This window comes from Dama dama, chromosome 24 (genome assembly GCF_033118175.1).
Source record: "Dama dama isolate Ldn47 chromosome 24, ASM3311817v1, whole genome shotgun sequence".
NCBI classification, from domain to species: domain Eukaryota; kingdom Metazoa; phylum Chordata; class Mammalia; order Artiodactyla; family Cervidae; genus Dama; species Dama dama.
In genome coordinates this window covers 64489611-64514958 of record NC_083704.1, presented here as the reverse complement: position 1 = coordinate 64514958, position 25348 = coordinate 64489611, and the positions used below count along the sequence as shown (strand labels likewise).

The 25348-nt window shown below is 63.1% G+C and overlaps 2 protein-coding genes across 7 annotated transcripts in view; one reads left to right on the top strand and one right to left on the bottom strand.

Annotated features, from left to right (window-relative positions):
* Positions 1-626: 626 nt before the first annotated feature.
* SLC41A3 (solute carrier family 41 member 3) lies at positions 627-25197 on the top strand. Of its 6 annotated transcripts, none has more exons than XM_061129059.1 (11): positions 627-727; positions 3331-3583; positions 17341-17448; positions 18222-18293; positions 20212-20356; positions 20826-20972; positions 21190-21334; positions 21764-21843; positions 22941-23075; positions 24093-24241; positions 24853-25197. In XM_061129059.1, the coding sequence occupies exons 2-11, from the start codon at positions 3371-3373 to the stop codon at positions 25060-25062; spliced, it is 1404 nt and encodes a 467-aa protein (XP_060985042.1). In that variant the 5' UTR covers positions 627-727; positions 3331-3370; the 3' UTR covers positions 25063-25197. The 6 variants fall into 6 exon arrangements, with proteins under 6 accessions (XP_060985042.1, XP_060985048.1, XP_060985044.1 ...); XM_061129060.1 differs by lacking the exon at positions 627-727 and adding an exon at positions 758-842; XM_061129065.1 differs by lacking the exons at positions 24093-24241; positions 24853-25197 and adding an exon at positions 23541-23672.
* ZXDC (ZXD family zinc finger C) overlaps positions 17669-25348 on the bottom strand; it is a 31471-nt gene continuing 23791 nt past the window's right edge. The window contains exons 8-9 of the mRNA XM_061129058.1: positions 18554-18723; positions 17669-17780 (exon numbers count right to left, since the gene is read on the bottom strand). Coding sequence (XP_060985041.1) covers positions 17778-17780; positions 18554-18723 — 173 coding nt within the window. The 3' untranslated portion in view covers positions 17669-17777. The remainder of the gene's footprint in view (positions 17781-18553; positions 18724-25348) is intronic.

Sequence of the window (25348 nt, the reverse complement as noted above, 5' to 3'; positions counted from 1 at the left end):
CCGGGCCGACCGGCTCCCCGCGTCCACCCCGGCAGAGAGCCCCTCCCCACCCCCGCGCTGAGCGGGTCTCGGCGCCAGAGTCCGAGGACCCGGCGTCACCGCCCAAGGAGGGGGCAGCCGCTCTGAGGCCCGACCCTCCCCCAGCCCCCGCCCCGGGGCCCGATCCTCCCCCAGCCCCCGCCCGAGTCCAGGTCCACGCGGCCTGCGGGGCGAGGGCGGCACCAGACCAGAGGGACCATGGACGGGAGCTGGGGGCGAGGCTCCGGGTCCGGGGGCGGGGACTCGGGCTCAGGGGCGGGGACTCCGGGTCGGGGGCGGGGACTCTGGGTCCTGGGCGTGGCGTGGCGGGGGCGGGGACTCAGGTCCGGGGCGGGACTCCGGTCCGGGGGCGGGGCTTTGGGTCCTGGGCGTGGCGTGGCGGGGGCGGGGACTCAGGTCCGGGGCGGGACTCCGGGTCGGGGGCGGGGACTCTGGGTCCTGGGCGTGGCGTGGCGGGGGCGGGGACTCAGGTCCGGGGCGGGACTCCGGGTCGGGGGCGGGGACTCTGGGTCCTGGGCGTGGCGTGGCGGGGGCGGGACTCCGGTCCGGGGCGGGACTCTGGTCCGGGGGCGGGGCTTTGGGTCCTGGGCGGGCTGGGGTGGACTGTCGCCGTCCCGCCTTCTTGGTGGCCCCACGGCCGCGCCGCTCCTCCCGCCGAGCCGCTTCCCGCCGCCGCCGAGGGCGTCCGGTGAGTGCGGTGCTCCGCCCGCTGAGTCCGGGGAGGGCAACGGGCAGCACGCGGGTCCAGGCCCGGGGAGGATGGAGCAGCGCGCGCGCGGAAGAGGCAGGGCTGGGGGCTGCAGGTTCGGTCCGCGGGGCCCGGCCGGGAGAGGGGAGCACCCCACGGCTCGGCGCGGGGGAGGGGCGCTGTCGCTCTGGCCGCTTTGAGACCCGCGCCCCTCCCCCGCCGCGGATCCGAAAGCGCCCGGGTGGGTCCGGCGCCGCCGGCCTTTAAGGGCCCCCAGGCGCTTCGCTGAGGCTAAACAGCGCTGACCTGAAACCGCAGAGTCTCCGAGGGCTTGTGCCGAGTGCGGGCGGGCCACGTGTCCTGCGATGCAGGTCATCTTATTCCCTTACCTCTTCGCCACCCTGCGGAGGCACAGAAATGTGACTCTTCCGAGGACACGCTTGTGTGGGGAGGAGGAGCTGGGATTCCGGGCCCGGGTTCCAGGGCTCCCTGAAGCAGAGGCCTGCAGGGTGGAAGGCAGTCACTGGGTCCAGTATCTCGCTCCCAGTGAGTGGTCAGGAGTGGCCCTGCCCCCCCAGCTGTGGACGAGCACCAGTGAGTGACCCGGTCCCAGATCCGATGTTAGTGCTGGGGGAGCTAAGGGCAGGGCATGGAGGTGTGGGCGCTGGTGGGGAGCAGGTGTTTCAGAGAGGGGCTCCGGGTTTGGGGAGGCTGGGGGCGTTCTGCGTCTTGACCTTAATTCATAAGTGATTTATACATACTTTCTGCTGAGATGTAAAATCACCAAAAATCCGCCCTTTGAAATGTCCAGTTCAGGAGGACAGAAAGCTCCTGTCCATACACAGACTTGCCCCAGAATGTTCAGGGCCGCATTAGCCCTAACAGCCGGAACGAGGGGCTAAGCAATTTGTGATCCAGCCACACGATCGGGATGTTACTTAGCCTTAAAAAGAATGGTGTATAAAAAAGGGATGGCGTGCTGACTCGTATATCAACATGGAACACCCTTGAAAATGCTACCCTAGGTGGCATCTTCCTGTAGTTTTGTTCTGCATTTTCCAAACAGCTTGTGCTGAGCATCTTTTACTGTGCTTGCTTATGGCTGTTGTATAATCTTCTTTGGGGAATTCAACTCCTGTGCCAGAGTTAAGTTGGGTTTATTGTTGAGTTGTGCTCTTTTTATATTCTGGAAATCAGACCCTAATCAGATATATGATTGGCAAATATCCTCTCTCATTTTGCGAGTGGTCTTTTCGCTTTCTTGATAGAGTTCTCTGAAATATCAAACTTTGACATTTTGATGAAGCCCCATTCTACTTAATTATTATTTGGTTTCTTGTACTTTAAATGTCACATCTAAGAAACCAGAACCTAATCCAAGGTCCCTGTGTTTTCTTCTGTTTCATGGTTTTAGCTCTTAGGTTAGGTCTCTGACCCATTCTGAGTTAGTTTTTGTGTATGAGCTGAGGTAAGGATCCAGGTTCATTCCTATGCATGTGGTGTCTCAGCACCGTGGGGCTGTTGACGAGACCTTTGTTTGCACATTGAATAGCGCAGCCTCCTTGTTGAAAATCAGCTGACCGTAGGTGTGTGGCTTTATCCACGATTCTCAATTGTGTTTCATTGACCTGTATTTCTAGTCTTACCCCACTGTTATGTGGCCTTGTTCACTCTAGCTCATAGTTCAGTCTTGAACTCCTCAAGTGTGTTCTCTAACTTTGAACATTTTCCTCCAAGGCTGTTTAGGGTTCTGGGTCCATTGCCTTTCCACATGAAGTCTGGGATCGTCATGTCATTTTCACCAAAATAGGCCAAATTTTAACAGGGATTCTCCTAAATCTGTAGATCAGTTGAAAAATATTGCCCTCTTAGCAATATTAAGTCTTCCAACCTGTGAACATGGAATATCTTTCCATTTGCTGGATTTGTAACATTTTCCTTCAACAGTGTTTTTCAGTTTCCAGGGTCAGAGTTTTACACATCTTTTGTGAAATGTATTCTTAAGTAGTTTATGCTTTTTGATGCTATTTCAGGGGCAACTGTTTTAATTTTTGGATTTGTATAGAAATAAAACAACTTTTTTGTATCAATTTTGTATCCTACGACCATAATGTACTTGTTTTTTAGTTGTAATAGTTGTGTGTGTATGTGTGTGTACATATGTGTTCATGTATGTGTGCATGTGTATATATATTCCTCAGGATTTTCTATGTACAGCACATGCCATTTCTACAAGCAGGTAGTTATACTACTTCCTTTTCAACCTGCATGCTTGATATTCACTACTGAAGTTGTCTGATCTTGGAATTTTCTTTATGAGAGTATTTTCATGACTAATTCAGTCTTCTGTTATAGGTCTTCTACATTAAAAATTTTTTTTGAGTTAGTCTGTATGTTTCTAGGAATTTGTGCATTTCATCTAGGTTTTCTAATCTGTCAGCATACCTACAATTTCCTCATAATTATTTAAAAATTTTAAGTTTGGAAGTAATGTTACCTCCTAAATACCCGAGTCTTCTTTTTTTCTTGGTCAGCTGCAGGCTTGTCGATTTACTCATTCTCTCTGAAGACCCAACCTTTGCATTTGTCGCTTGTGTTCCCAGGTTGAGGCTGTCAGGGCCTGGCTGAGCTCCTGTGGCCACAATGGAGACCCGACAGCGGAGGCCGGAGGAGCTGGGGCTGCTGCAGGCCCTCGGCGCAGGGAGCGGCCTCGAGAGCCCGAGGGCGGCCCCCACACCCCCGGGGCCCGAGCTCAGCAGGGAGACTGCCTGGTCCATTGGCATCCAGGTGACCCTGCCCTTCCTGTTTGCAGGCCTGGGGCTGTCTGGAGCAGGCATCCTTCTGCACTATTTCCAGGTAGGAGGGGACAAATGGGGATGTTGGGGGTGGGGTGCTGTCCAGTGTCCACCTGGAGAGGAGGCGCTGCACACGGTCCAGCTTGCGGCCAGGGGGCGGGGCCTTCTGCTCTTGCACACCACTTCTCTATAATTTGGGCAGGAGTCTTTCAGTTACTGATGACAGAGACTAATTTTGACCCAGGCTACGCTTTAAAAGACAATCATTAGCTCATATAATCGGAATAGCTGAGGGGTTGGATTTCAGGCATGGCACGATCCAGGTGTTAAATGGTATCAGGGTGCCGGCTCTTTATCTCTCAGCTGTTTCATTTTCAGACAAGATTCTATGCTTAGAGGGGAGGGTGGCCTTTGGCAGTCGATGCTTTGTGCATGTGCTCTTGAGAAACAAGAGACTTGTTTGTCACTCCATTATCAGTCTCCCCAGTTTTTTTTTTATTAATGCATTTAACTAGAAGATAATCACTTTACAGTGTTGTGATGGTTTTTGCCGTGTATCAGTATGAATCAACCATAGGTATACATGTGTCCAGGCTTCCCTGGTTGCTTAGCTGGTAAAGAATCCACCTGCAATTCAGGAGACCCCAGTTCAATTCCTGAGTTGGGAAGATGCCCTGGAGAAGGGATAGACTACCCACTCCAGTATTCTTGGGTTTCCCTGGTGGCTCAGATGGTAAAGAATCTGCCTGCAATGAGGGAGACCTGGGTTTGATCCCTGGGTTGGGAAGATCCCCTGGAGGAGGGCATGGCAACCCACTCCAGTATTCTTGCCTGGAGAATCCCATGGACAGAGGAGCCGGGCGGGCCAGAGTCCACGGGGTCGCAAAGACTTGGACATGACTGAGCAACTAAGCACACACAGCACACACACGCGCCCCTCCATCCTGAACCCCCCACCCCCTCCCACCCCGTCCCTCGAGGTTGTCCCCACGTGTCACACACACACCCCCTCCATCCTGAACCCCCCACCCCCTCCCACCCCGTCCCTCGAGGTTGTCCCCACGTGTCACACACACACACACACCCCCTCCATCCTGAACCCCCCACCCCCTCCCACCCCGTCCCTCGAGGTTGTCCCCACGTGTCACACACACGCGCCCCTCCATCCTGAACCCCCCACCCCCTCCCACCCCGTCCCTCGAGGTTGTCCCCACGTGTCACACACACGCGCCCCTCCATCCTGAACCCCCCACCCCCCTCCCACCCCGTCCCTCGAGGTTGTCCCCACGTGTCACACACACGCGCCCCTCCATCCTGAACCCCCCACCCCCCTCCCACCCCGTCCCTCGAGGTTGTCCCCACGTGTCACACACACGCGCCCCTCCATCCTGAACCCCCCACCCCCCTCCCACCCCGTCCCTCGAGGTTGTCCCCACGTGTCACACACACGCGCCCCTCCATCCTGAACCCCCCACCCCCTCCCACCCCGTCCCTCGAGGTTGTCCCCACGTGTCACACACACGCGCCCCTCCATCCTGAACCCCCACCCCCCTCCCACCCCGTCCCTCGAGGTTGTCCCCACGTGTCACACACACGCGCCCCTCCATCCTGAACCCCCCACCCCCCTCCCACCCCGTCCCTCGAGGTTGTCCCCACGTGTCACACACACGCGCCCCTCCATCCTGAACCCCCCACCCCCCTCCCACCCCGTCCCTCGAGGTTGTCCCCACGTGTCACACACACGCGCCCCTCCATCCTGAACCCCCCACCCCCTCCCACCCCGTCCCTCGAGGTTGTCCCCACGTGTCACACACACGCGCCCCTCCATCCTGAACCCCCCACCCCCTCCCACCCCGTCCCTCGAGGTTGTCCCCACGTGTCACACACACGCGCCCCTCCATCCTGAACCCCCCACCCCCCTCCCACCCCGTCCCTCGAGGTTGTCCCCACGTGTCACACACACCCCCTCCATCCTGAACCCGCCACCCCCCTCCCACCCCGTCCCTCGAGGTTGTCCCCACGTGTCACACACACGCGCCCCTCCATCCTGAACCCCCCACCCCCTCCCACCCCGTCCCTCGAGGTTGTCCCCACGTGTCACACACACCCCCTCCATCCTGAACCCGCCACCCCCCTCCCACCCCGTCCCTCGAGGTTGTCCCCACGTGTCACACACACGCGCCCCCTCCATCCTGAACCCCCCACCCCCTCCCACCCCGTCCCTCGAGGTTGTCCCCACGTGTCACACACACACCCCCTCCATCCTGAACCCCCCACCCCCCTCCCACCCCGTCCCTCGAGGTTGTCCCCACGTGTCACACACACGCGCCCCTCCATCCTGAACCCCCCACCCCCTCCCACCCCGTCCCTCGAGGTTGTCCCCACGTGTCACACACACGCGCCCCCTCCATCCTGAACCCCCCACCCCCTCCCACCCCGTCCCTCGAGGTTGTCCCCACGTGTCACACACACGCGCCCCTCCATCCTGAACCCCCCACCCCCCTCCCACCCCGTCCCTCGAGGTTGTCCCCACGTGTCACACACACCCCCTCCATCCTGAACCCGCCACCCCCCTCCCACCCCGTCCCTCGAGGTTGTCCCCACGTGTCACACACACGCGCCCCCTCCATCCTGAACCCCCCACCCCCTCCCACCCCGTCCCTCGAGGTTGTCCCCACGTGTCACACACACACCCCCTCCATCCTGAACCCGCCACCCCCCTCCCACCCCGTCCCTCGAGGTTGTCCCCACGCGTCACACACACGCGCCCCCTCCATCCTGAACCCCCCACCCCCTCCCACCCCGTCCCTCGAGGTTGTCCCCACGTGTCACACACACACCCCCTCCATCCTGAACCCCCCACCCCCTCCCACCCCGTCCCTCGAGGTTGTCCCCACGTGTCACACACACGCGCCCCTCCATCCTGAACCCCCCACCCCCTCCCACCCCGTCCCTCGAGGTTGTCCCCACGTGTCACACACACGCGCCCCTCCATCCTGAACCCCCCACCCCCTCCCACCCCGTCCCTCGAGGTTGTCCCCACGTGTCACACACACGCGCCCCTCCATCCTGAACCCCCCACCCCCCTCCCACCCCGTCCCTCGAGGTTGTCCCCACGTGTCACACACACGCGCCCCTCCATCCTGAACCCCCCACCCCCTCCCACCCCGTCCCTCGAGGTTGTCCCCACGTGTCACACACACCCCCTCCATCCTGAACCCCCCACCCCCTCCCACCCCGTCCCTCGAGGTTGTCCCCACGTGTCACACACACGCGCCCCTCCATCCTGAACCCCCCACCCCCCTCCCACCCCGTCCCTCGAGGTTGTCCCCACGTGTCACACACACGCGCCCCCTCCATCCTGAACCCCCCACCCCCTCTCACCCCGTCCCTCGAGGTTGTACCCACGTGTCACACACACGCGCCCCCTCCATCCTGAACCCCCCACCCCCTCCCACCCCGTCCCTCGAGGTTGTCCCCACGTGTCACACACACGCGCCCCTCCATCCTGAACCCCCCACCCCCCTCCCACCCCGTCCCTCGAGGTTGTCCCCACGTGTCACACACACGCGCCCCCTCCATCCTGAACCCCCACCCCCCTCCCACCCCGTCCCTCGAGGTTGTCCCCACGTGTCACACACACGCGCCCCCTCCATCCTGAACCCCCCACCCCCTCCCACCCCGTCCCTCGAGGTTGTCCCCACGTGTCACACACACACACACACCCCCTCCATCCTGAACCCCCCACCCCCTCCCACCCCGTCCCTCGAGGTTGTCCCCACGTGTCACACACACCCCCTCCATCCTGAACCCCCCACCCCCTCCCACCCCGTCCCTCGAGGTTGTCCCCACGTGTCACACACACGCGCCCCTCCATCCTGAACCCCCCACCCCCTCCCACCCCGTCCCTCGAGGTTGTCCCCACGTGTCACACACACCCCCTCCATCCTGAACCCGCCACCCCCCTCCCACCCCGTCCCTCGAGGTTTTCCCCACGCGTCACACACACGCGCCCCCTCCATCCTGAACCCGCCACCCCCCTCCCACCCCGTCCCTCGAGGTTGTCCCCACGTGTCACACACACGCGCCCCTCCATCCTGAACCCCCCACCCCCTCCCACCCCGTCCCTCGAGGTTGTCCCCACGTGTCACACACGCGCCCCTCCATCCTGAACCCCCCACCCCCTCCCACCCCGTCCCTCGAGGTTGTCCCCACGTGTCACACACACGCGCCCCTCCATCCTGAACCCCCCACCCCCCTCCCACCCCGTCCCTCGAGGTTGTCCCCACGTGTCACACACACGCGCCCCCTCCATCCTGAACCCCCCACCCCCTCTCACCCCGTCCCTCGAGGTTGTACCCACGTGTCACACACACGCGCCCCTCCATCCTGAACCCCCCACCCCCTCCCACCCCGTCCCTCGAGGTTGTCCCCACGTGTCACACACACGCGCCCCCTCCATCCTGAACCCCCCACCCCCTCTCACCCCGTCCCTCGAGGTTGTCCCCACGTGTCACACACACGCGCCCCTCCATCCTGAACCCCCCACCCCCCTCCCACCCCGTCCCTCGAGGTTGTCCCCACGTGTCACACACACCCCCTCCATCCTGAACCCCCCACCCCCTCCCACCCCGTCCCTCGAGGTTGTCCCCACGTGTCACACACACGCGCCCCTCCATCCTGAACCCCCCACCCCCTCCCACCCCGTCCCTCGAGGTTGTCCCCACGTGTCACACACGCGCCCCTCCATCCTGAACCCCCCACCCCCTCCCACCCCGTCCCTCGAGGTTGTCCCCACGTGTCACACACACGCGCCCCTCCATCCTGAACCCCCCACCCCCCTCCCACCCCGTCCCTCGAGGTTGTCCCCACGTGTCACACACACGCGCCCCCTCCATCCTGAACCCCCACCCCCCTCCCACCCCGTCCCTCGAGGTTGTCCCCACGTGTCACACACACGCGCCCCCTCCATCCTGAACCCCCCACCCCCTCCCACCCCGTCCCTCGAGGTTGTCCCCACGTGTCACACACACGCGCCCCTCCATCCTGAACCCCCCACCCCCTCCCACCCCGTCCCTCGAGGTTGTCCCCACGTGTCACACACACGCGCCCCCTCCATCCTGAACCCCCCACCCCCCTCCCACCCCGTCCCTCGAGGTTGTCCCCACGTGTCACACACACGCGCCCCCTCCATCCTGAACCCCCACCCCCTCCCACCCCGTCCCTCGAGGTTGTCCCCACGTGTCACACACACGCGCCCCTCCATCCTGAACCCCCCACCCCGTCCCTCGAGGTTGTCCCCAGGCGCTGGCTTTGGGTGCCCTGCTTCGTACATCGACTCTTACAGGTTTTGTTTTACGTACAGTACTGTGTATGTTTCAATGCTCTTCTCTCAAATCATCCCACCCTCTCCTTTTCCCGCTGGAGTCTCCCTAAGTTGACCCTGCCGTCAAGTGTCCACTCCTGTTCCGATTATCACTCCCTGAGGGCTGATGTCTCTTGTCGTCAGTCTTTGAGGGGAGGCGGGGCCCTCCGTTTATACCCTAACAGACCACTGTAGAGTGAGGAACCAGAGGACAAAGCAGCCAATACGCCATCCCTCTCTTGTTTTCTGACTGTCAGAGCCCCATGCCTGTATCAGTGCAATCTCTCCCTGGGAGGGCGTGGTTCCTAAGGATCCCTGAAGCCGTTAGCAGCCAGGTCATTCCTGCTGGTTGGAAGGAGCTGAGAACAGAGAACATCTGGGATGGCCGGCCAGACAGAGCAGGCTGGCCCCTGCCTCCTGCTTGCTGCAGCGCCCCATGCCCAGGGAACCTGGGCCTGCCCCTCACTGATTTGGATCCAGTCGGGGTTTGAGGCCCAGTCTGCCACTTAGCTGGTAAGGCTGGTGCTTTAAACTTTTTTAGTTCAGTTCAGTTCAGTCACTCAGTCATGTCCGACTCTTTGCGACCCCATGAACCGCAGCACGCCAGGCATCCCTGTCCATGACCAACTCCCAGAGTTTACTCAAACCCATGTCCGAGTTGGTGATGCCATCCAACCATCTCATCCTCTGTTGTCCCCTTCTCCTGCCTTCAATCTTTCCCAGCATCAGGGTCTTTTCAAATGAGTCAGCTCTTCACATCAGGTGGCCAAAGTATTTCAGCTTCAGCATCAGTCCTTACAATGAATATTCAGGACTGATGTCCTTTAGGATGGACTGGTTGGATCTCCTTGTAGTCCAAGAGACTTTCAAGAGTCTTCTCCAACACCACAGTTCAAAAGCATCAATTCTTTGATGCTCAGCTTTCTTTATAGTCCAGCTTTCATATCCATACATTTTTTAAACCAACACTTAAAAATCAGGAGATGCTGCATAAAAATTCAAATTCCTGTTTGCTCTTGAAACCTTGGCAACCCTTCTGACGTTGGACCCATGTCCCCTCGTGGCCACAGTGAGTGGTCACTGCCCTCTCCATGGCCACAGTCCCCACTGTCCATCCTGCGTGCCCCCCACTTCCCTCCACTACCTGCCTTCCCCCACCACGGGGGTCTCAGTGGCCCTTCTGGGCCCTGTCCAGGTCCTCATGGCGGCCGGCTGCCCCCCAGGCTCCTCGTGGACCTCGTCAGGCCCCAGCAGGGCTGCTGTGATGCTGGAGTCCCTACCCTGGGCTGACTCAGCCCCAGACCCTCTGCCCTTTGCTTCCTCCTGTGACCTGGCGCCCTCCAGCCCCACACACTTCTGTAACCGGTGGTGAGTCAGCACCAGGGCGCGTCCATGCCCCAGAAGCGCCCCCTCCCCAGGCTTCCCCTCCGAAATCCCTCCTCCCTACACCCTGCTGCCAGCCTCCTCACCTGGTCTGTCGCCCTGCAGCCTCTTCTCTATCCCAGAGATTTTCAGAAAGCCTATTTCATTGTGTGTTCATACCAATACAATATCACTGAGCAGGTACACGCACGGGTGTGCAGATCGTGTACGTGTGTGTATTTGTACATGCATGGATGCATATCTGTGTATTCATACACAGAGATGTATCCCCTGCACACACACCAGTTTATAAGTTGTACTTGGAGCTGCAGGTCTCAGACCACCCAGGCTGTAGTACCGTGCTCATGTGTAAGAACTTGCCTCAGAATCACAGCTCCACAGGGAGAGACTTCGAGACCCCTGTTGTGTTTCTCTGACCTGTCTCTGGCCCGGCCGGGCGGCTACAGGTCTTCCCAGGCTTCCTGTCTCTGTGCACTTCTCTGCCACCTCGTGGGTAGAATCCAGGCCCTGGATCGCCCACAAGCACCCGGCTCCTGCCGCTGTGTCAGGGCGGTCTCAGCCGTGGCAGGTCCCAGGAAACCCGAGCTCGTGTGGCCAGGGTCAGAAGGAAACTTGGCATCTTCCAAAACGTGGTTTCCAGGGCAAGGCGACTGCACAGGCGGACAGTGGTGTCACCACCAGCTGACGACGCAGCCGAGGACCGGCATCTTCCCATCGCTGGCTGGTGGTGACGCCAGCAACGGTGGCACGCCCCCCGGGAGACGCGGGCTGACCTTCAGAGGTGAAGGGCAAGACCCCGAGAGGCTGTTGAGCTGAGCACTGGGCAGAACGTGGACGCTGCACCTGTGGCAGCAGGCACACTTGGGGGTTGCCGACTCGGGGGTCAGCGTCTGCCCCATCCCGGGTGCTGGGTGTGGGCCCTCGGATGGGACGCCAGCTCCAGGGCTGTCATCGTCCATGCTGAGGCCGTCTGTTTTTGTTCGGGACTAAGAACAGTCCACACTGGGCTGTCAGATGGAGGGTGGTCACTCAGCCAGCCTCCATCCCGGGGCTCCGTCCCGGGTCCTTCACCTTGTCGGGAGCTGGTTGGTCAGCAGAGAGTAGCTGGGTCAGGGTCGGGGAGTCCCAGGGGGGCCCCCCACCCTGGGCGGAGGAGGTCTTTGTTTCTCAGCCACGCGCCCCGGGCCTGGGGAGGTCCTGCCTGTGAGGGCTGCGCTCAGGAGCGTGAGCTGCCCGGGGCAGGCAGCAGCCTTGCAGGAGCATGTGCCTGGCTCCCCCGGGGGGTGACTGGCCTGTCTGATGCCACGGGCTGCTTGGGGTCTGGGCGGGGCCTCTGGGGCCCCGGGGGGACCAGGGAGCGGAGCTGGGTGGCAGCAGGAACGGTCTTGTGGGGGCGGCCAGGCAGCCCTGGGCGGGGATCCTGGGGGGAGGCCTCAGACAAGGGGGCAGGCCGCCCACAGGCTGGGGGCTTCAGTCCTGTGAGTTCACAGGTAGGTGGGCCCAGCCAGCCATGGCGGAAGCAGAAAGGAAGACCACCTTCCTGTTTGTTACTGAAAATGTAACCACCTTGACCGCTGGGCCCACACAGGCTGGAGGCATTCAGGCCTTTAAGAGTGACCGGTTTGCTTAGAACCAGCCCGGGCTCAAGGTGACCTTGAGAACGGGAGGCCGTGGGGAGGCTGTGCTCCCAGGAAAAGGCGGTCCCCACCGAGGACCCCGAGATGATCACCCTCGCTGGTGAGTTGGGGGCGGGGTGGTTCTGACACGACGGCTCTGGGGGCTGGGCTCCCATTCTGGGGAGGTTCTGAACAGAGGGGGCTGAGACCCTCCTGGGGAGCTGGGGGGGTGGGCAGAGGCCCGAGGAGGGCGGGACCCTTCAAGGTCACCCAGATTCCTCCTGCCACCCAGCGCTGCCCAGAGTCCGGCTGAGCTCCTGCTGGAATCACATCCCTGGTTTCCTGGGTTAAGACACATCTTGTTCCCAAGCCTCCCGGGAAAGGAATAACTTCCCTCACACAATGGCTTCTTTCATTTGTCTTCAGTGCAGTGTGTTTTTGATGGTTCACAGAAGCCAACAGTCACAGTAGATGTGCAGAAAGTTGTGAAATAAAGGTCACTTAGGGTCCCACACCCCCAAAGGCACACCCACTTTTAGCATTTGGGGTATAGCCTTCTGAACTGTTCACTGCTTGTATGTATTTTTTTCTCATTATTTTTTTACCAAAAATGGGGAACATTCGTTGAAACGATTTATAACGTGCTCCCTTGGGGGCCTCTTCTAGATGTAACACCCAAACGGTTGTTTGTTTCCTCATCTTCCGCCCTGATGAGAGTGGCTCAGAGGCCCACAGTGCACGACTACAGGTGGGTTACGATGCTGGACCACAGTCAGAACTAGAAAGAGCCAGAAAGTGGTCACTAGTGGCTGCAGGGGACCCGGTCCAGCTTCAGGCCTGGGGACTGGGGACTGGGACAGACCGAGAGGGGTCTGTCTTGAACATGGTGACCTCGCACTCAGCCCCCTGCCCGTGTGGACTCGTGTGTGGACAGGCTGACCCTCATCTCAGAGGCGGGCACAGGGGGTCGGGGGGTGCCGGACTTGGGTCAGGGTTGATCCCCTGTGCCGCTCGCTGGGGGTGGCTGTGCGCCAAGCCCTCGCAGGGCCTTCAGAGGCCGTGCTTTCTCAGAGGGCGTCCTGGGCACATCTTGAGGGGCCGGTAATGGACTGTGACCTGTGTGCACGTGAAGGGCGGGAGGCATCGCCGGGTTTGCGGCGGACAGTTCACCCTGTGAGTTCACTCGCCGTGTGGGGTGTCCCGTCCTTGTCGCGGTCACGATTCCGCCCCCCCTTCCCATGGCGTCGGCCAGACTGGCCCCGGGCACCCCTCTGGCCAATGTCAGGCCTGCTGTGGGCAGGTCCAGGCTCTGCGGCCTGTGGCCTTGACCCTGCTGAGCCTGCCTCCAGGCCTGGACGCTGCCCCAGCCCCTCTGGGAGGCACAGCGGACCCTTATTTTCCTCATGTCAGGACCCCCTTTTCCTCGGGGTCGGGGTCGGGGTCGGGGCTTGTCTGACCACGTCAGGATGAGCCTGGGCCCAGGAAGCCCCCTCCGGGTCTCCGTTCCTCAGGAGAGCAGGGCCACGTTCCTTCTGTGAATGCCGCCTTTCGCTGTGGCCGTGAGCCCCGGACACTGGGGTTGAGTGGCCGTGGGGTGCGGCCTCTGGACCTTGAGGGGTGACAGGCCTCAGGGGCACGGAGCTGCCAGTGGGGGGCAGGTCCTGCATGCTCTCAGCCGGACTGGCCTCACGTAGCCCAGCTCCCTGGTGCAGCCCCGGCCAGCGTGGGCTGGGCAGCTGGCCGCCGTCAAGGTCGCTCCAGGGGGACAGGGCGTGCCTGCGTGGGCGGCTAGCCGGGGGAGGACACGGCGGCCCCTGTAGGGGGAGAGCCAGACCCGCGGTGGGGATGGCAGGAGTGGCCCCGGGCTGAGTCGCCGCCTTTGTTCCCCGCTTGTTCGCTCCGGGCTTGGCTGAGGGGCAGTGAGGACCACCCCCAAGGCTGGCAGCTCCGCCCGCGTGGACCCCTTGGGAGACACGGCCTGGTGTGGGCGCCTCCCCGCCCGGCCATGGTGGTCACCCGGCTGGCCCTGGAGCTCCGCTTCCAGGGCGGGAGGCTGCGAGGCGTGCGCTGTGAGCTCGCTCGCTGGCCCCGGGGGGCGCCCCCTGAGACCGCCGCCAGCATCGTGGGCCAGGTCCTGGTGCCCGTGCTGCTCTCCGGCCTGGGCATGGTGGTGGCCGGCCTGCTGATGGACCGCGTGCAGGTGCGTACGGGGGTGTGGGGTGGCGGGGCCTGGCGGGGGGGGCGCCAGGAGTCAGACCACGCAGGACAGGCCCCAGGGCCAGGCTGGGTCCGGACTTGGGGGCGGGCAGGCGTGTCTTCCTAGGGAAGCGGGCACCTGAGCTCCAGAGCTCCTGACGCCCCTGCACAGTCAGCCTGCGTGGACTCGCAGCCTGGGAGCTGGAAGGGCTTGGATGCGGGGCCTGGGGGCTCGAGTCCTGCCTTTGTCTCCCCTCGAAGGGAGTCAGGCATCCCTGCCTCAGCCTCTCAGCCTGTGAGCTGGGCAGGGTCGTGGGGCTGGCCTGGTGGCACAAGGGTGCCAGGGGGCTTCTCAGGGGGAGGGCAGGGTGCCGAGCCCAGCAGGGGTCTGGGTGGGCCAGGGGACGTGGAGCTGGGGGGTCTCCATCGGGAGTGTTTGCTGGGAGGCCAGGGGGTCTGTGCACACTGGATCAGCTCCAGGAGCCCCGCCTTGGGTCACAGAGGCAGGGAGTGTGTGTCGCGGAGACATTGGGCATGTCTGTGAGGATGCAAGGTGGGGGGTCACCCCTCATCTGGGGGGATCATCTGAACAGCACTCCTTCCTAACCTGAGACATCAGACGCGACTCAGGTTGACATCGAAGGGGACGTCGGGTGGCATCTCATCTCCCCTGGCTGGAGGGGCATCCGACATCCCCCCTCGGGGGCCCCGGCTCTGAGCGAGGCTCTCAGACATCCCCACCGCCCAGCTCAATGCACGGTGCACACTGGATGGCGCCCTTGCTCAACTGCGGCCAGCTGGAGCCGGGTCCCCGCCTCCTGCTTCTCCCTGGAGCTGCCCCCGGGTCACCCGCCCAGGTCACCTTCCTGTGGACGCTGGAAGAGCCCGGCTGGACAGCAGGATGCCCCTCCCGACTCTCAGGGATCCCGTCCGGGAGGAGGCCCCGGGCAGACGCCCTCGGGAGGACCAGTGGCCCTGGAGATCACAGCCTCTCCACCCGCCCCTTGGCAGACGCAGTGTGTGAAGGCTCCCTCGCTCCGCACTCCTTGCTCACCCCCGCCCCCAGCCACAGCCTTGGGGCTCCCAGAGGGAAGCCCGCGTGGTGGGGGATGCGCCTGGCTCAGCCCTGGGGTGTGCAGGCTGGTCCTGCCTGGAGCCACACACACCCGGCCTCAGGCCTGACAGCCGGCCCCGTGGACGGCCCTTGGGTGGCCGTGTGATGGGCCGGGGCCGGGGTCACCCACGCCATCTGGGGCCAGGAGCCCGTTTGGGGGTCTGGGGACTGAGGCCCATGAGGGCTGGTGTGTCAGCTGGCATCGTCCCAAGACTGTTTTCACCCAAGTGGGGAGTCGGCGTTTCTCCCCACAAAACAAGGTTAAGCCCTGGCCTCGGTCCCTGTGGGCCCCTTGCTGCCGACCCTGTGGCTCCTCCCAGACCTCTCTGGGGCTTACTGCACATCTGGGCACCGGGAACCCCGTGGACACGTGTTTGCTCTTCTCGGATCGGGGTGAGCCGCGTGCCGGGCAGGTGGACAAGGCCACTTGTCGTCGGCATCTGGTTGAACCCCGAGCAGACGGAGGCCTCCCTACTGTCCTGGCATCTGTGTCCTGGCCACTGGGCCCCCCTGCACACACAGGGCAGCGGGGAGGCGGTCGGGTCGGAGACTTGACGGGTGCTGTGCTGGGCCTCTGGGTGCTGTTTCCAGGGGGCGTGAGCAGCAGCGGACACTCCAGGTGAGGCCCTGGGTGTGGATAGTGGGGAGCGGGCCAGGGCGGGCGAGAGGCAGACGCTGGGGGCGAAGGCTTCTTGACTCTGTCCTGGCTCTTTGTTCTAAAACACACACCACGTGTTGCTTCCTGGGGACCAGCACGGGAGGGATGAAACTGCAGAGCATGCAGTTTGGTGGACTGGCCGGGTTGAGAGCTCACAGCCCAGGTTCCCTGCACGCCCGCCCATTCCTGCGTGTGTCTGTGGTACGTGAGCGTGTATGCGGGACTAGAATTGCAGCGAGGTGTTGTCAGGGCTGAGTGACTTGTCCTGCCCGTTGTGGGCCTATGTGACCCGGACTTGGGGCTCAAGGCTGGAAGGGGACCTGGGGGCTGGAGGCATGGAGCCCAGGGGGGCAGGGGGCCCAGGGGAGCAGGGGGCCCAGGGGACGTCTACGGCCGAGGCAGGCATCAGGCCAGAAGGCAGGCCTGAGCCGGCCGTGGAGCCCCATCCAGTCTGGGTGCTCTGGGGTTGGGCAACAGACCCCGAGCCTCCAGGGTCCCCCTGGGGGTCTGCAGGCCAGGTAGCTCCAGGCCGGACCCTCCCCTGGACCTGGGTGCCCAGGGCCCTGGCCTTCCATCCTGCCGGCACCCCACGTTGCTGGCGTCCCTGCACAGCCCCTGGAGGTCACCTGCCCAGACGTGTCTACACCCCACTTCCTGCCCCTCTTTGGCCGTGACCATGTCCCAGCCGGGGTGACGCCTGGGGGAGGACAGGTGGTGGCTGACAGCTCAGCTCCTGCTCCCCCTGTGGGGTGGGGGGCGGGCTTGGGGAGACTGAGACCCCCAGCAGGAGGGGGTTGGGGTGGAAGGTCATGGCCTGGGGGCGCTTGTGCGGGAGCAGCCCCAGTGGGCAGGGCAAGTCCGCGAAGAGCGGGTGGGGCGGGAGGGGCACGTGGCGGCCAACCTCCTGGAGTGGGGACTCTCACGGGGGCTGAGCCGCCTGCGCCCGTTGGAATGAACAGGGGTGGTTGTTAGACCTCCAGCTTTCCTGCCTCGGGGAGGAAACCAGTCCCTTCGATTGCAAACGTGTAGAAGGTCGGGAAGGGGCGGTGACACGCAGGCGGAGCCCAGTTATGCTGAAAGCGGACATCCGTCAGACTGTGGTTACAGGGCAGGAACGAAGGGGTGAACTGTCCCCAGGACATGGATGCAGCGAGGGGAGGGCTGAGAAGGAAACGGGCGCGGCTATCACGGCAGGTGCTCAGGTCTGGAGCAAAAAGGGGAATCCCCGGTGTCCCCCATAAAGACAGACAGTGCTGAAGCTACAGACTACGTGAAATAAGCACACTTCAATAAATGGGGTACCTTCCAGAAAAACTCAGTAAGCGTTCGGCAGGAAGACCAGCAGCCCTCAGCGGGGCCGCGGGGCACAGTCTGAGGCCCGGCAGCCATGTGGGGAGAGGGGGTGCCCGAGGGGTGGGCCCCGGGGGGCGCCCGGGGCAGGGACACGCGGTCGAGAGCTTGGACTGACCCCTGCCCGGCCCTGCAGCACTGGCCCGTGTTCACGGAGATGAAGGATCTGCTCACCCTGGTGCCGCCCCTGGTGGGCCTGAAGGGCAACCTGGAGATGACGCTGGCCTCGAGGCTGTCCACCGCGGTGAGCGACCCTGCCCCCCGGGGCTGGGCTCTGAACACCCAGTGAGGTCGGGGGTGGTCGTGTGGGGTGACTGGGTCGCCTGTGTCTGGGGTCTGGACGGAGCTGGAAAGCCAGGCGGTGCAGACACACGGTCACGAAGCTGGGGGCTGACCTGCAGCCCGTGAGCCGAGTCAGGGTAGGCCAGGCGATGGGGGTTTGGGGCTCTTGCAAACTCTGGAACTCTGGCAAAGCCTCAATTTATTTGAAAATAAAAGCTTGAAAGGTCTTTCCTGTGTTCCAATCTGAGGAAGGAGGACAGTGAAGGTCGATCCTTTCTTAACCTGGAGTGTTTACTGGGAAAAGAACAGACAAGGAGTGACGAGTCAGCATTCAGTAACTTAGTGAGCTCAGTACAGAGGAGCCAAGAGATGCAGTTTCTCTGAAGTTTTTCTTAACTTGTCTTGAATTTGGCCAGCAAAGGCCATGATGTTGGGAGCGGTGACGGCTTCTCAAGGAGGAAGCCGTGTCTCTGGCCTGAATTCTTTTATCCCAAGAGAAGAGGGGCTGGAATACCTCTCCTGAGCAGGATGCTTGGCCCAGGTCGGGGCGAGAGGCTCCTGGTCTCCAGGGGCCCATGTCCCCAACCCACCGCCCGAGTCGCCCTCTGACAGCCAGCAGGATGCTCCGCTCTGGCAGCAGTGAGGGGGCCCCCGCTGACCTGCCGGGGTCTCCAGGGAGGGGGCACCCCTTTGGCCGTGCCCAGGGGACTCACGTCAGCTGCTCTCCCCGCCCAGGCTAACACCGGGCAGATCGATGACCCCCGGGAGCAGTACAGGGTGGTCAGCAGTAACCTCGCCCTCGTCCAGGTGAGCCTCCCCTTGGCCCCCAAACGCTCCACACTCATCACTGCAAACCCGTGCATCCTCCTCATGGAGGGATCACGGTCTCACAGCTGGGGTGGGCCTGCGTGGCTCTGGACAGGACGCGTCTGTGTCCAGTTCCTTTGGCCGGGGCAGCCTGTGGCCACACGCAGAACCTGGACCAGGGCCACGGGCCCGCTGGCAAGGCTGCCGCTTACCGACAGGCTGCCTGCTCTGTGCAGGTGAGCTCTATGGCCAGGACTCACCCTGGGTCCCCGGCTTAGGGTCTGGGTCGCAGTCGCCTCAGTGACGCTCGCTAGTTCTCCTTTCCTGTTTCCTCCCGAATCCTCCTTAACCAGCATCCCATCCGCTCCTGCTCCAGGCAGGCCCTGGGTGGGCACTCGGTCCCAGCGCAGTGTGGGTGCAATCTTGCCTCCTGATTTTTTAAAAAGCTTAATTAACATCAAAGCATAAAGGATGCTGTACACTGAATAATTAAGCTTTTTGGGTAACTTCAGCATATCCTACCACAAAAATATAGAATCACATTTAAAATTCTTGACAACTGGCATTTTGACAACGGTATGGCCTGGAATGTCACTGGTAGGACAGACGTGCAACCGCTGGGGGCGGGCCCTATGGGGCCCGTGCAGACCCGGCCAGTGTGGCGAGCCTCTCCCGCACCCATCGCCCTGGGCAAGGACGGGGAGGGGGGTGTCCTGCAGTTACAGGCTTCTGCTGCACAAATTACACTGCACTGGGGGTGCTCTGAAAAGAACTCCCGGCACGTTCACAGGGTTAGAACCGTCTACAGCTCTAGATGTTTCCTGGAAGGATCTCAGAGGGGATCTGATCATTGTTTCTTAGCCACACATATTTCCTTTCTGTGAGTTACCTGTCCTATCGCTTGTGCATAGTCCTATCAGATTATCCTTTTATCATTATGGTTGTTTCAGACTTGTGAAATGGACTCATTGTTCTGGATACGGATCTTTTTTTAAAAAATTACTTGGCTGCACAAGGTGCTCGTTGTGGCACGACGTGGCTCTAGCTCCCCGACCATCGTTGGAACCCAGGCCCCTGCCTCAGGAGCGCAGAGTACACCGCTGGACCACCGGGAGGCCCCTGGTGGGGGCCTTTCACCAGTTACAGGAGGGACGTGGTTTCTCCCAGCCGGTCCCAGTCTTTGTTCTGTGCCATCTCTTGTCATACAAGTCATACTTGGCACTTCATATAAATTTTATTTATAGTTTTCTTTATAGATTTTGCATGTTGTAGGAAGGAGGCCTTCTCTAATCCAAAATCTGAAACATGTACTATTCCATATTTTCATGTCTCAGCTTAGGTTTTCATGTGCAGGTACATGTGTGTGAATGACAGAAGTCAGAATCGTTTCCTTTCCCCAAGCAAACATGCTTCTCTTACCCTGTTTACTCCATCCTGATGGGACTGCTCCTTTATCATAACGAACAGTCATATACTCACGATTCATTTCCCAGACCCTACTCTGCCCTGCCAACCCGTTGGTCTGTTTTCTGCCAAGCCACCCAGTTTTCATTCCTGTAGCTTTTTTAACACACATACTTATGATGAAAATGCCCAAAAGAGATGCCACTTCCACCTTCTTTCTCAAAACTGTCACGGCTGTCCTTGTATATGTACTCGTTTTGTGACACTCGAATGTAAAATGAGCTGTCGGGTGCCATGCTGGGACGCTGGCTGGAATTCTGTGTACGAGTGTCCTGGGGCCCCAGGGGATGGGGGTGCTGCTGGAGCTCAGACCCGTGAGAGGGCAGCTGACCCAGGATAAACACGGGACGCTGGGGAAGGCCAGGGCGGTGGGCCGGGCATCGGGCTGAGGTGGGTGCTGGTCGCCGCTCCGGGGCAAGGGAAGGGCCTGCCTTATCCTGGTCCCCGCCCACAGGTGCAGGCTGCCGTGGTGGGGCTCCTGGCGGCTGTGGCGGCCCTGCTGCTGGGCCTGGCCTCGGGCCAGGGGCTGGACGTGGTGGAGGCCCAGGTGCTGTGTGCCAGCAGCGTCCTCACCGCCTCCCTGGCGGCCTGCGCCCTGGGTGAGTGGCCCTCCGGGTCCTGCAGGGGCTGGGGTGCCCCTCGGTCTTCATGCCCACCGTGACCTGGACCCGCCCATCTTGGGCCTGGGAGGGGTCTGGCATCTGGAGCAGCAGTGCAGGTGGCCCCTGGAGGGAGGGGCGAGGGGGCGCACGGGGCACAGCGCAGCCCCCGGACCGCGCCTGCAGGCTCAAGACCCCTCCCTCGAAGCCGCCACACCTCCCAGGGCCTGCGTTCAGGTCTCCCCCGAGGCCCAGGGTCCCCAGGGGTTTGGAGCCCCGGAGCCACCTGCCTGATGCTTCAGGGTCGTCAGTGCTGGGGCCGCTCTGGTGTCAAGCGCAGGAGCTACAAGGCAGAGTCGCAGCCTCGAGGGCCTGACCCTGCGGAGGAGCGGCTGGGTGGGCGCAGTGAGATCCCGGGCGGCCTCCGCCCTCTCACCGCCCCCGCCCGCCACCCGGCTCCCGCCCGCAGGGACGCTGATGGTCTGCATCGTGGTTGGCGCGCGGAAGCTGGGGGTCAACCCGGACAACATCGCCACGCCCATCGCGGCAAGCCTGGGCGACCTCATCACGCTCTCCCTGCTGGCTGTGGTCAGCAGCTTCTTCTACAGACACAGAGGTGCGCCCGACGGCTGAAGTCTCTGCCGGCTGAGTGGGTGGTGGGAGCAGGTACCCGGGCACCCGGGGTGCCGAGGTCAGCGCCGGCCGCGGTCTGGAGTGAGTTAGGGGCAGAGTACAGGCAGGCGCCGCCCGGCTCCCGGGAGGTGGGGCAGAGCCCTGAGCCCGCCTGCGGGCCGGGGCGGGGCCCACCCCAGCTCCGCCCCCCTCCCCCGCAGACAGCCAGTACCTGACGCCGCTGGTCTGCGTCGGATTCGCGGTGCTCACCCCCGCCTGCGTCCTCATCGCCAAGCAGAACCCCCCCGTTGTGAGGATCCTCAAGTTCGGCTGGTTCCCCATCGTCCTGGCGATGCTCGTCAGCAGGTGCGCCTTCCTCTCTGTCCGTCTCCCGGGGAGCCCCGGGCCGGGCCCCAAGTCCGCGGCTCTGTGGGCGCCGTCCCCTTGCTCGGCCGCTGGTGGGCCCCTCAGGGCGGAGGGGTCCGCTCCCCGAGCGCCGCCCCCCTCCCGCCCTGACGTGCGTTCCTGGCTGATTTGCTGGGAGGGCAGCGGAAGCCGCGGGGTCGCAGGCCAGGCCCTGGCAGCGTCTCCAGGGATTCAGCACATCCACGCCCCCTCGGGGGCCTGGGGAGGGTCTGGGGTGTTCTTAGCGGCTGACATCTTCGGTGGGCGTCCCGGAGAGGCGGGACTCGGGACGCAGGTGTAAATGCACACGGGGCCCAGAGGGTGCAGGAGAGGTTGGATGGGGGGGTGACGGGGCACCCGTGCTGCTAACGGTCTGCCGTCTGCCCGCAGCCTCGGGGGGCTTATCTTGAACAAGACCCTGTCCCGGCCGCAGTTCAGAGGCATGGCCGTCTTTGCTCCCATCATGTGTGGTAGGTACTGTGGCCATCATGAGGGCTTTGGGGCCGGCGGTGCTGGGAGAACAGTGACCGCAGGGCTTCGGGTTCAGGTTCAGCCCCAAATGCAGCTGGGAGGCCAGGCTGCGGTCCTCAGTCGCTCCCCTGGGGCACGGCTGCCCGCGGGGCACCAGGACCAGAACTGAGCCCACGCCTGCCGGCCGCCACCCAGACCCACCTGCTGGCATCGGGGCCCCACACGGCTTCCCTCTTAGATCAACAGACATTTACGAGTAAAAGCCTGGGTTCCTGTCTTCTCCTTGAGCGGCAAGGCTGCAAGTACCGGCTCACGTCCTCGAGGCCCCCAGGGTCCCCACTCAGCGTCTGCAGTGGGGGCGAGCACCGGGCCCCACGAGGAGATGAGCTGGGTGGTGGGGAGTGGTGAGGGGCGCAGGCGGGCTCCCGTGTGAGCAGCGTGGGGCGCGCCACCAGGAATCCGGACAGTGGGCCCCTCGGCCCTGGCCGTCCTGGGAGTCCTCCGAGCAGCCCAGGCGGTCGGCCTCCACCCTGGGGGGCCCAGGGAGGGGTCCTCCAGGGCTGCGGTGACAGAATAGGGGAGGGACCGTGGCCGGGGGCCAACCCTTGACCTGTGCCCGCAGGAGGCCTGTGGCTCCAGCACGCTCAGCTCCAAGTGACGCCAGGAGCCCCTCACGCCCAGCTCAGCTGCATGCACCCCACCCCGTCTCCTCTCCTTCCGGCCATGAGGTTCCCTCAGATGTGCCCACAGTCTGGACCATTCCTGAGCGGCTCCCCAAGACCAGCCCTCCCTCCCTCCCTACCCCTGCACCCTGCACCCTGCACACGGGCATCAGCCACTGAGACCCGAAGCTGCTGGTCACTCCTCCTCCACTCAGAGGTGCCCTGTTGAGGGGACCCTGCTGCTGCCTGGACGCCTCCCTCGCGAGGTCCCGGCTGCCTGGTCTGGAGACAGACAAGGCGTGTGGTCAAGTGCGAGGAAAAGAGGAAATCAAGTGCTGAATTGGCCAAGGGAGGCTTCCTGGAGTTGTTGAACCTAAAATAAGGGACAGGCTCCGACACAGACGTCAAGGAGGGGAAACCGGGCTGTCTTGCAGGCGTTGGTGGCAACCTGGTGGCCATTCAGACCAGCCGGATCTCCACGTACCTGCACCTGTGGAGCACGCCTGGGGTCCTGCCCCTCTGGATGAAAAAATGCTGGCCCAACCCGTGCTCCACGTTCTGCAGCTCAGGTGGGTCTGGGGCCTTCCAGGGACCATGTGGTTGTTTCTTTCAAGGATGGCATCACTGGAGTCTGTGTCACCAGGCCCGACCCCCAGCACAGAGGAGGCCCCTGCGCCCCAGGCGTGCTGTCCAGGCCCCGGGTTGGGCCATCTGCCGCACCCCGTCTGACCTGCCACCTGTGCGCAGCTATAGCCTGTGGGCCGTCCCAGAGCCGCGCACGGGGCGGGGGGACAGCACCCAGCTACTGGTCACGCCTCGCAGGGACCAGCACTCCACGGGCTGGGGGTTGCCCCTGGGGGTCACCCTGTGACCCTGTCACCTCTAACTCCATCCCTGGGGATCAGGTCACAGCACATGGCTCTGGGGGGACAAGTATAGTTCTTAGTTTTCAGTGGATTTTCCTGAGTCTTCATGCCACCTGCTGAGAGTAACTATCTTTTCCCTAAGTTTTTTTAAAAAAAGATCCTTTTTAGCCATCAGGCCTTGTGCAGTTTATCACCATGAAGAGGTCTGGCGCAGCCTCTCCAGGGTGTTTTACGTTACGTCCGCATGACTGTGCTGTCCTCCCCACCTAGCTGATGAGAAGCTGTGTTAACTCAGAGCAGATGGAGCCTGGCTCTCACTGAGACCCCCGCATCACGGGCTGGCTCTAAGCCTGCGGTCTCGGCAGGAAAGCGCGTCTCTCACAGCCTCGGAGCCGCGCGCACAGCCGCTGAGGACTGTGCCAAGGGGTCCCTGGCCTTGGTCCCAGCGCGCCCACACGGCGGCCTCTGGAAGCTGCTGCGGGTCCTGCCCCTCTGCCGGGGCGTCTGCGTCCACCTCCCCGTCACAGCCAGTCGCATCGCCTCCTAGTCGCCCTGCTTGCTGCTGTGGCTCCATCCTGGTTGTTGCTCCGACGCCGGCTCCCAGGAGCGCTGGCCACACCCGTGGGGAGGACATGCAGCAGCTCTGTGATGCATGCGGCAGAAAGTGCACGTGGCCACCGCACTGTGGCCGCCGCTCAGCCACGGCCCCGCCTCCCACAGAAATCAACGCCACGTCGGCCCGCGTCCTGCTGCTGCTCGTGGTGCCCGGCCACTTGGCCTTCTTCTCCGTCGTCTCCCTGCTAGAAAGCCAGTCGGTCCCGAGCGACAGGACCTTCGTGCTCCTGTACCTGCTGGCGGGTCTGGTCCAGGTAAGGATGGCCACCGCGCCCCGGCCTGGGAGGGGTCTGGTCCAGGTAAGGACGGCCACCGCGCCCCGGCCTGGGAGGGGTCCCTGGACAAGCAGGACGTAGTCCCCACCTCCCGGAGGTTCGGTCGGCTGGTCCGACCCAAGGGCCATGTCCAGAGGCACCGCTGGCGCCTCCCCAGCAGAGTCAGGGCAGCGGCGGAGGCTGGGTCCCGTGATGGGCAAGGCCAGCCAGGGGTTCCAAAGGGTGCGTGTGGGCTTCTGCTGGCAGCCCACCTGCCCAGGCCCTGGGGGCGGCCCGGTGAGGGCGTGTCGGCACAGCTGTGACCCCAAAGGGTAGGCAGGGAGCCCAGGAGGCTGTCCAGAGCGGCGCTGGGCAGGATGGCCTGGACAAGCGGCTTCGGGGCCTGAGGCCTGACTACGCACAGGGCGCCTCCACACAGGCTTCCGGCGAGCCGGAGAAGTAGAGCTGGCCCGAGGCTCTGGGCAGAGGCGTGCCTCGGGCCGAGGGGAGCCGGGGCGGCATGGGGCCCGGGACGGCACGCCCATCGGCACCTCCAGCCGGAGGCCCGCGGCCCCTCCTGCACGGCCGTCACCCCGCCTCTCCCCCCACAGGTGACGGTCCTGCTGCACCTGGCGGACGTGGCGGTCCGGCTGGCGTGGCGGCGGGCCCTGGACCCGGACGACCACTGCATCCCGTACCTCACGGGGCTGGGCGACCTGCTGGGCACTGGCCTGCTGGCGCTCTGCTTCCTTGTCCACCAGCTGCTGGGGACTGGGGCGCGGCTGGGCGGCCCCCCGGACCCGGCGCCTGGACCCTCCTAGGGGCCCGGGAGACCCCTCCCTCGCACCCACGGGACCCAACGCAGCTCCTCTGGCCGGACCCCAGGGCGGGCCAGCCTCTGCCCAGCACACGTGGGGCGCGCGGGGGCGGGGCCCTCAGCCCACAGGGCCGTCCTCCCCCCTCTTCCGGGGACAGGCCTGCTCCTCCTTTCTGCTCCCAGTGTCTCTGATCGTCAGCAGAAACCTCTGCTTAGATTTAAACCCCCAGAGGAGGATAAAGGTGAGACCGGATGCCTGGCCCACCCAGAGGGGAGGGAATTGGCCCCAA